This window comes from Ictalurus furcatus, chromosome 19, assembly GCF_023375685.1.
Source record: "Ictalurus furcatus strain D&B chromosome 19, Billie_1.0, whole genome shotgun sequence".
Lineage (NCBI taxonomy): Eukaryota > Metazoa > Chordata > Actinopteri > Siluriformes > Ictaluridae > Ictalurus > Ictalurus furcatus.
This window is the reverse complement of record NC_071273.1, coordinates 22,965,546-22,975,747: the sequence shown is the minus strand read 5'-3', so window position 1 is coordinate 22,975,747 and position 10,202 is coordinate 22,965,546. Positions and strand designations below refer to the sequence as shown.

General features: G+C 41.9%; 1 protein-coding gene across 1 annotated transcript; it reads left to right on the top strand.

Annotated features, from left to right (window-relative positions):
* Positions 1-6,053: 6,053 nt before the first annotated feature.
* On the top strand, positions 6,054-10,154 carry pmch (pro-melanin-concentrating hormone). Its single transcript, XM_053650183.1, has 3 exons — positions 6,054-7,325; positions 8,897-9,068; positions 10,092-10,154. The coding sequence occupies exons 1-3, from the start codon at positions 6,948-6,950 to the stop codon at positions 10,139-10,141; spliced, it is 600 nt and encodes a 199-aa protein (XP_053506158.1). The 5' UTR covers positions 6,054-6,947; the 3' UTR covers positions 10,142-10,154.
* Positions 10,155-10,202: the final 48 nt, after the last annotated feature.

Below are 10,202 nucleotides of genomic sequence, written 5' to 3'. Positions count from 1 at the left end.
TGGCATGTGGACGGCCGGGTGTATGCATCTCTTTGGGTTTAAATCTGAATACAGATACAAGATGCACTGAGAATCATTTCATAATGGCATTGTTGCATACTGAATCGATATCACTTTAAACATTCCTACCCCCAGTCATTATAAGCACACAGCCCTGATGAAGGACAGCCATGTTTATTTTTACCATTTTTTTCGCCTAATTTGACTACGAATCCCGTGACCACGCACAAACTCTCATGGCATGACAAAGTGATACTTCCTAAAACAGGAGCCTATTGCTCCAAAGCAAACAAATCAGTATGTGGGTCCACTGAGGAAAAAAAGTGCATGTTCAGCTTCTTGGAGAAAGACTACAGTGACAGGTCAAAGCTCTTGTATGCTGTCAGCACTTTTTAATGGATATATAGTGGAACAACCGAGCCTTTTTAACAGATAAATTGGCCACCTGGCTCGGTTTCAGCAGACATAATGGTTTATAAATGTGGAGCAGGCAGCAAGCAGGAACCTGGTCCAGCTATTCTGAATCTTATTTCATCCATCTTCTCCTATGATTAATACTAAATCAATTATTAGCTCCAATTAGGCAAATTACAGCCTGAAACCTGGGAATGGAATTCAGTATTCGTGGTCATATCATGTCCTACACTTCACTACTAATCGATCAAGGTGGTTATTTGTTGTTTTTTGAAATCGGGTAATGGTGATTAGAAGCAGCAATTTGGGCAAAGCAGCACGCTCATGCGATACAGGAGACAAAGGATTCCTATAACAGCCTCCCATGTTCCTCTCCAGAGGCAGTCTCGGGTAGTACTGCGAGTGCTGAGTGCATTTGAGGACACTGTTCCTGGACCTAACCCTGAAACTAAAGCTCCAAGCCTCTACTACTTACATGCACTCTTGTCTTTTAAACAACTTTGTGGTCTATTTCAGTGCTCTCTCTACAATTTCCCCACAGTCATTTTAGGGGGGAAAAGAATTAGTGTTACACCAACAAGGTTATATTTTCATTGCTAATGAATGCCAGAGAGCAGATGTACAGCTTCACGGGCACAAGAACAATTCTGTGAATTGCATGTATTGCAAATGATATATTCATTCATTTTGTTTAATGAGAAGCCCCTTCAAAACCTGACCTCTCTCTCTCTCTCTCTCTATATATATATATATATATATATATATATATATATATATATATAGAATGCATGTATTATAACCCAAAATGAAAGATAAATGAGATAAATGACGGGTTTTGTTGCCTAAAATCCCTAACCCCCCATCCTCCATAACACGATCAGATATTAGTGCAAGTTCTAAGGTAAAAATTCACACCCTATTCCCCTCTTTCAGTCCCTCTTTCCCCTCAGCAGTGGAAATTCACTGAGTGCTGATTGTGGCAAGAGCGTGTTGGCTCAGCTGTGAGATTTAAGAACCCATGATGTCAGACCCATATTTTCCTTGGAGAGCATCTCATCAGCTGCATTGTTCCTGGAAACCATGGTCTGCGCTCTGGACAACAGAGAATTCAACCCCATCCCAGTCCTTGAGTCCTCTTTGAGACCCAGGTGCCCCTTTTTCGACATGAATTCGTCTGAACAGTGGTTCTCAAATAGGGTGTTGTACCACCATTTTTCAGGAAGTACTTCGAGATCAAGTAAAGCAGGGACTTGGTTCTAAATAATCTCCACAATGCAATGCAGTACCTTTGTGTTTCAGCGAGTAGGGTGTAAACGTTAAAGCAATCGCAGTGCTTTGCATTGAACCGTTCAAAAATGCGTTCTCCTGTCTTATTCTAAACATTCTCTGCTGCATTTCACTCTTAAATAAGTTTAAAAAAAAAAAAAAAAAAAAAAAACCAAAGTGTGAATGTCTAAGCTTACAATTGGCAGATATACCAAACGTTAGCATCCGTGTTAAAAGCTGACGAGCTCTGCTCCAGTGTCATCATTATTCATCTAGATAGTTGTTTACCTCAATACTAATTCAGGTACTTGTATGGAAGACAGTCCACATAGACATGTGAGACATGTATGAAGAATTTTTAGTAAGGAGTCTCCAGTGTCAGTACTTTGTGCAGAAACAGTCAGAGGTAATGGTGCAACTTAATGTTTTCTGGATAGAGGAGGTGACGGTTTCACACTAACATGACAAGATGCATGGGTTCTGCTTTTATTAACTTCATGAGAGAGAGAGAGAGAGAGAGAGAGAGAGAGAGAGAGAGAGAGAGAGAGAGAGAGAGAGAGAGAGAGAGATGCTGGTGAAGGAATGCTCATTGCTTAACTGCTATAACATAAGTGAGAACAGGTTTTGCAGATGTTCCACACCATTAAATGATACTAGAACCTGCATATTGCTGTGGTTGGTATAAGGTATAAGAGGAATAGAACACTTTGTGAGTTGGTATGCAGGTAGAGTATGATAAGTAAGGAATAAAACAAACCAGGAAAATAAGTTCTGGGTGGTAACAGTAACTCAGCTTCTTCCATCCATCCATTTTCCATACCATCCATCCTACACAGGGTCATGGGGAGTCTGGAGCCAATCCCAGGGAACTCGGGCCACAAGTTGGGGGACACCTTGGACGTCGTGCCAACCCATCGCAGGGCACAATCATGCACTATGGACACTTTGGACATGCCAATCAGCCTAGAATGCATGTCCTTGGACTGGGGGAGGAAACTGAAGGAACCCAGAGGCAGCCCCTGAAGCACAGGAAGAACATGCAAGCTCCACGCACACATAAGCAATGAAATGTCTGTAACTTTGGTTGATGCAGTAACAATACATCTACAGAAAAAGTCAACCTCAGTTGCTGTAGTTGGCCTCAGTTTGCCAAATCACATAAAAACCTGCTAGTCATAATCACAGCAGGAACATCTTGCAGATAAACAAACAAAATGTAAAGTGGGAAATCTCATTAGATAGCAGTGGGATAACATGATTATTAGAGGAAACGCTTTGCAAGGGTTGTACCGTTTCCAAGAGCGTAAAAAGCTAGCTGTGAATTCTGCAAAGATGTCAAGCTGTTCTTTTACACTAACAGGCGGAACATGTTAGAAAGCTAAACAGTAGTTATTCAATTAACCATGGTTCTATGAATTCCAGATGAGGTTACACGAAGGACACTGAGAATTTGGTGTACGGCTTGAGCTCTTATATCCATATTCATATACCGACATGACGGAGCAAGTTAAGTAATCCAGAATATAACCTCTGGAAATAAACATGAATGACAGCTCTGGTGTCGGTGAAAATCCATACAGCAGCTACATGTATAACTAGCGTCCTGTTTCAATCCTACGGACATGCAAGACTTCACCGAGACAGGCTATGCACAAAGACTAGGGTTACAAGAGGAAAAGACAGATGAAACTAACTAGAAATGACGAGATTAATTACAGGAAAGGTGTGAAAATGGCCATTCTTTAACGCCAGAGCATCGTATCTGAACACCCACATGAGTGCGGTATTCCAATCCCTGATGTATACCTCCATCAGGAAGTAATGAACAAGGCAAGACTATACTAACTGTAAAAATGCAGGGCCGAATGGCCGACGCTAATCAGGAAATCACAATATAACACGGCACAAATTATACTCTGGGTAGAGTAACAAGATGACTGACATGCTGGTGCCTGAGAAAGAACCCAAACATCAGCACCAATTGTGGAAGCCTCTGTTAGCAATTGGTTCAACCGAATACCTCGAGGTAGGGACCCGACCTGTAAGGCCACAGTTAACTATCATCTCAAATGAAGGTATGCAACATTAGAGTCCCTTCACCAAGGACAAGTCCAGGATTCTTGGCAAGCACGAGTGGTCTGAATGGCCACGGCTGGTCTGGCAAATCATAACCAACCAGCACAAAGTGTACACTGGCCAGGATAACATGGACAAGCTGTTCGACCAGTAGACACTAGCTGACCATGAATGTTTAACAATATGAACAGCTTGCTCTTTGTTTTAGATTTGGGATGTGGAAAGAAAAAAAAAAAAAATCATAGCCGTGTTGACTTCCACTGGCACTCTGGCAGGAAATACCTCAGTGTAAACCTTAATCCCAAATAGCTTCAAACTAAAAGAGATGGAACCACAAGATAGATCACACAAGTGGTGATGATGATGATGATGATGATGATGATGATGATGACTCTTGTGCCATAAGCTATGAAGCCACATTTGGAACCAGTGGAGATGCAGCAAGTCCAGTGCATGACATTATGCTCAGTAATCCCAAAAGAGTGCGGTATGTCAGCCAGTGTGATATAGGACACTCACTCACTTTCAGTTGATCCTAGTCAGGGTCTCAGTGGATCTGGAGTCTATCCTCAGATCACTGGACGTGAGGCAGGAATACACCCTGGATGGGACTCCAGTCCATTGCAAGGCACCATGCACACACACATTCATACACTAGGGGTAATTTGTCTTAGACAATCTACTTACTGGCATGTTTTTGGGAGGTGGGAAGAAACCACAGAGCCCAGAGGAAACCCACATAGGCACAGGGAGGAGAACATTCACAGACAGTAACCCAAGATCTGAATTAAACCTGGGAACCTGAAGCTGTGAGGCAGCAACGCTACCTACTACTACACTGCCGTGCCTCCCTGCTAAAGTACTAGAGGACTGAAAAGATCTTAGAAGTTAACAGCGTGCATGGGCCACAATATTCACAGTAAGACGAGCCTGAAACAAGATCCAGGAGTTCCAATGTGCCAGCACGTCAGTTGCCCAATAAGGAAAGAAATTTTGTGTCTCTTTATCTCAGTGGAAACGAATCAAAGCTACATAAACCTGGTGAACATCCTCACAGCCACTGGTAGGCTTAATGGAAAACTGTGGTCCTTTAAATCTATAATGTATGTTATTTATTCAGTGCAACAGTGAATATGAGATCCGGTCATGCAGAACATGACTCCACATCTGGAACCAACAGAGCTGGCAGAGATTCAAGATGGGGTGAATTTAAAATGAACAATGAGATTTTGCATGGTACTTCTTTTCATTTCAGTGGCTTTCCTTTGGAATAGGGAACAAATGCCCTAAAAGAAGGCCATGGCCTTGACTGTGTCCAGACCTGTATACACTGGGGACTACTGGTGTAATTGCAGTAGTTTACCCTTGCCCATGTAACCTAAGGAATTTATTTGGACTTGGTGGATACATAATGGGGCAGGACTCATACGTAAGAAACTAATTGGGAAAAACAACACTTTCTGACAAGTATGAGCCTTGGTGAAACCAATATCCTTCCACTGTTTTTTTTTTTTTTTTTTAATAAATAAATGGAATTTCAGACTTTTACATGATCCAAGCAAGACAAACTTGTCCTGGTGAATTTGGATTACTTATATGGTTTTCCCTCAGCCAGCAAATGAATTATACCAACCCTACTGACTTGCATCCCAGCCAAACAAAAACATAGATATACACCAATCAGCCATACCATTAAAACCACTGACAGGTGAAGTGGATAACATTGATTATCTCATTACCGTGGCACCTGTCAAGGGGTGGGATATATTTATTAGGCAACAAGAAAACAGTCAGTTCTTGAAGATGATGTGTTGTAAGCAGAAAAATGGGCAAGCGTAAGGATATAAGCAACTTTGACAAGGGCCAAATGGTGACGGCTAGACGACTGGGTCAGAGCAATACGCCAAGTGTTGTGGGGTGTTGCCAGTATGCAGTGATTAGTACCTACCAAAAGTGGTCCAAGGAAGGACAACCTGTGAACCAATGATAGGGTCATAGGGTCACTGATGAACCCTTTAGAAATCCACAACCATTACCCACCCAAGAAACCTTATCCACTTAAGAGTCTACAAATCATTTTTTTAACCTGTAACAGTTGTATTATAACCATTATTCATGTTTAAAATATGTTATTTTGGGATGTTACCAATTTAAGTTCAAATAAAATGCCCATTAAAAAAAAAATAAATCATACAATTACCCCTTTATACCCAGATGGAGACTGAAATAACTCGTCTCAGTAGAAAAACGTAGCTATTTGAAAATCATAATAGTTATGTATACTGAAGCTGGGAAAATGCTTATGGATGTTGCAGTGGGAGAGTGCGAGATCTCCGAGAGGAGAATGGCAACAGAGAAAGTGAGGTTAGAATAACAGAGTGCTCCAAACTCAGTTATACTGCTCCTGGAACACCAATGTCTCCATAGACCAGTTTAGTTCTTCAGTAGAGGCCTTCTCTCTCCAACAAAAATACTCACAAAATAAAGGCTGAGTGTTCCAAGTAAAAACACTTCAGCTAAGTTCAATAACTATTATTCATGTCCTATTTCTCTTTTTTTTTTTTTCCTCCCAATGCAATAGCTTCATTGATATTAATAAGCAAAGCCCTTATGCTTAACTATGAACTGAAGACCAGCCTAGAAGAGAAGTACTTTATTATCAGTGCTACATTGCTGAGATATTCAGAGCTTCTTCAAGATTTGTGAACCTAAGGTATCATGTCTTTCCAGCCTTTCCACTGGGGTATCAAAGTGCAATCTGTGAGGAATTTACAGGTTTTCATCAAAGATCCGGTAAGCACAAGATGATATTCTATGATATAATAGACGGAGCAGTTTTGTTATTTCATGGAGGACATTGTGCTGCATCTCATTCCCTTCACAGTAGGTGTTTCTACCAACCTTTTCTATGACTCTCTTAAGACTTCATCCAGAAGGTGCCATCAGCGCAGGACCCTTGACCTACATTGTGAGACTGGAGAATTTGCCGTGACGTAGAATAAAAGAACATGGTCGGAAAGGTACAGTCTGTTTTTAAAGGGAAACTAAAAGCCACGGCATAATCCCACCATTCACAACGCCAAACGTATTTACGAAACCAGCGAGAACCACTCCAAAAATCTAATCTCTTGAATGCACAATGGCGTGATGTTCCATTTCGCGACAGGTCACGACACCACCTTTCAAACACAATGACGAACAGGTTCTCTCTTATCAGTCTGAGGCCTATAAAAGACGGCGGGGTCGCTAGCACAGGTTTGTGTGGGTTAGAGCAAATCTGGTGTGGTTCCTGTGAGGAAAATCAAAAACCTCCCGTCATCATGCTCAACTCGTCCTCGCTCGTTTTTGCACTTGTGCTGTTGCTCAACTCGTTTGTTCACTCGGCAACCTTAGCTTCACCTGCAAGTAGAATTAAAGACGATACAGCAAGCCAAGACAGCTTTAGATCGACGATGGACGAAGATGCCTTGAATTTAGCAGGACCTGAAGATTTCTCCTCCAGAAGATTCCCTCTCATAGAGGGAAGGCTGGCTGATGAAGATGGGACGAAGAGGATCTTTATCCTTTCGGTATGTATTGCTGCTGAAGGTATTGCCCAATATGTTAGAAAAATGGGGTTCTTCAAGGGGTTTTGTATCTTTAAAAGATGCTAACTTTCTAAAAGGGTCTTTATTAGGAACTTGTGCTGGAATAAAAAAAACATCTGTTTTAGGGTTTTACGTAGAACCTTCTCAATAGTTTTAGGAGATATCTGAGGGGACTAAAGTCACAGCTGCCTTCGGTACAATATGATGCGTGCAGATTTTCACAATTTTGGACATGCAATGGTGGTACATTAGCACAGTGGGTAGAATTTCCACCTCGCAGCTCCAGTGTCTCTGGGTCGATCCTGAGCTTGTATTACTGTCTGTGTGGAGTTCCAGATGTTCTGGATTTGTCCTAACTCCCCAAAACATGACAGTAGGCGAGTTAGCTACTCTGAATTGCTCCTTGGTGTCGAACAGTCTGAGAAGGTGCATGTGCGTTCATGTGTACAGGGTGACCTACAATGGTGGACCTGGTGTCCCATCCAGAGTGCATTCCCATCGCACAGCCAGTGTGATAGGATCCGAATCCACAGTGACCCCGACTAGAATAGAAACGCTTAATGCAGAGGGACAGATGATGGACACATGGGGAAAAATTGGTTCCTCTGTGTTTGTTTTTTTTTTTTTTTAGATGGTTGAAGCTTTTACCTTTATGAAGGCGTTTTTACTGAGAAACTTTTTTAAATGGAAGCGTTTTGTCCAAGAACACAGTTCTCAATAGTTTTAGCAGACCTTTAAGGGGACTAAAGCCATAAAAAAGCCTTCATTGGTACATTTTGACATAGTTTATGAAACACCATGGTAGCGAATATTTCTTTCCGAGTCGAGACGGTTCTGACACTTAAATATGTCAAAAATAAATCTAGCAAAAATTCTGTTTTTCCTTTATACAGCGTTTTTTTTTTTTTTTTTTTTAAACTACTCGGTCGTTAGACTCCGCCTTCCTTAGACCATGTCACTAGTAAATATTATTGGAGCTACAACCTTTGCTGTAGCTTCAGTTGTGGATAAATTGAGACTTTTTTTTTTGCCAATAGGTGTATCTTTGCTTCAACTTCTCAGGTATGTGTAGTGGCCTGGAATAGGTTCCTCTCTGGAAATGCTGGCCGCTCTTCATGTCGAAATAGTCCTCAGAGTAATAGAAGGAACAATCAAAGGGAGGGAGAAGTTACAGCTACACGGAGGGAAACCGTGGCCTGTGAATAAACGGACGCGCTGTGATCTTTTTAAGAAGGAGGAAAGTGAGACATGGGAAACTTTGCTGCGATTTGAACCAATTCTTTCATGTGGGGTTCCATACTCAACACTGCATATCAGAACACTTCGGGAGCTCTTGGGTGTGTGCCGTTCAAATTATCTTTAAACATCTCCAGGTGTAGGTCGAAAAAAAAAAGACACGACTCAGGCTTTCTTCCATACAACAGATCCCCAAAGAGGAAACAGTGGTTTGTGTTTAGTTTTGTGAATTAGACTGCTTGTGTAAGGTGGTCAGCAGAGAAGGTCATCGGCCCACAGACGCCGCTTGGTAATTGTCAATGATCTGTTCCACTCAGGATTTAGGATCAAAAGGGGCTTCTAGGAGTGACGCAAGCTCTGGTTTTGGCCGAGCCTTCCCCGTGCTATCACCATGGAGAATTGACTGGGCTCTTGCTGCAACTCAGAAGGATGAGTGGCACAATGCAGATGATCTCATCCCCATGGCCAAGAGAAACACGGACAATAAGAGTAGGTCTTCTCTCTCTCTCTCTTTTTTTAAATTTTTTTTTTTTATTCTGCGTCATTGATGAATGCAATACTAGAACATGGCTAATCACCCGACTTGGCTGCACACACGGTGTGGTGATGCGTTTCGTCAAGCCGGTGTCTCTTTCCTGTCATTTTGAGTCATTTAAAGGAAGGAAAAAGATGGGATTTCAAAGTTTTGACAGTTCCCATGACATTGATCCTTTCCAGAGTCTGAATCTGTGCAGCCATCCAAGCGCAGTTTCTCACTTTCCTTAATTAAGATTACAATAGTCAAACCCACACATGATTCTCCCAGAATGCACGACGGCTCGGGGTGGTCTACTGCATGTAATAAACATCACTGTGTGAAAATGACCTCAGTCTAAAATGAAAAAAAGATGCACATGGGGCTTCGGAGTTGCACAACGCGAAAGCGTTCACCCTGATCATCGGATCCCGATGATGCCGAGCCGGGAGTCCGAGAGCATAATTGGCCGTGCTCTCTGGGTGGGAGGGAAGGCATTACTAAAAAAAAAAAAATAAAAAAAAAATTTAAAAAAATCACGTGTCAATCACAGTGAAACTAGCCAATCGTGCGCGTCCGTGAGCTCGAGTATGCAGAAGAGGGCAGATAGCTCTCCTCCGAGTGCTTGGCTGCTCTGTGATGTAGCATGAGGAACAGTTTGAGATGATGCTGTTGCTTCACATGTCTTGGAGGAACAACATGCGAGCTTTTACCTTCCCTGTTTGATAGCTAAAGTGAGATAGGGGAGTGGGTGGGAGCTGGCAAATAAGCATTTCCTTCCAACTTGGGGTTAAAAAAAAGAAAAAGCACATTATGGTTCTGTATAGATCTACTTAGCATAAAGGTTAACTAAAGACTTACCTTGGTAAATTAGGACATTTCATCTTTGACGCACTAGTTAAACATGGCTAATAGCACAAAAAAAACCAGCCTTATTCAAATGATGCCCATAATCTAAGCGATGTCCTTCTTAAACCTTGTTCTTTGCTTCTATTTAGTGCTTCGGTGCATGATCGGGAGGGTGTACCGACCCTGCTGGCAGGCTTGAAGATACAGGGGAAGAAAAAAAAAAAAAAAAAAAAAAAAAAAAAAACACAGCCACGACTTAC

What these genes read in the sequence shown, in the direction of transcription:
- pmch (XM_053650183.1), top strand. Translation starts at nt 6,948, where the DNA reads ATGACGAACAGGTTCTCTCTTATCAGTCTGAGGCCTATAAAAGACGGC. An exon ending in AGAGGATCTTTATCCTTTCG is followed by an intron (nt 7,326 to 8,896) that starts GTATGTATTGCT and finishes TGTTCCACTCAG; the next exon opens with GATTTAGGATCAAAAGGGGC. An exon ending in GAGAAACACGGACAATAAGA is followed by an intron (nt 9,069 to 10,091) that starts GTAGGTCTTCTC and finishes GCTTCTATTTAG; the next exon opens with TGCTTCGGTGCATGATCGGG.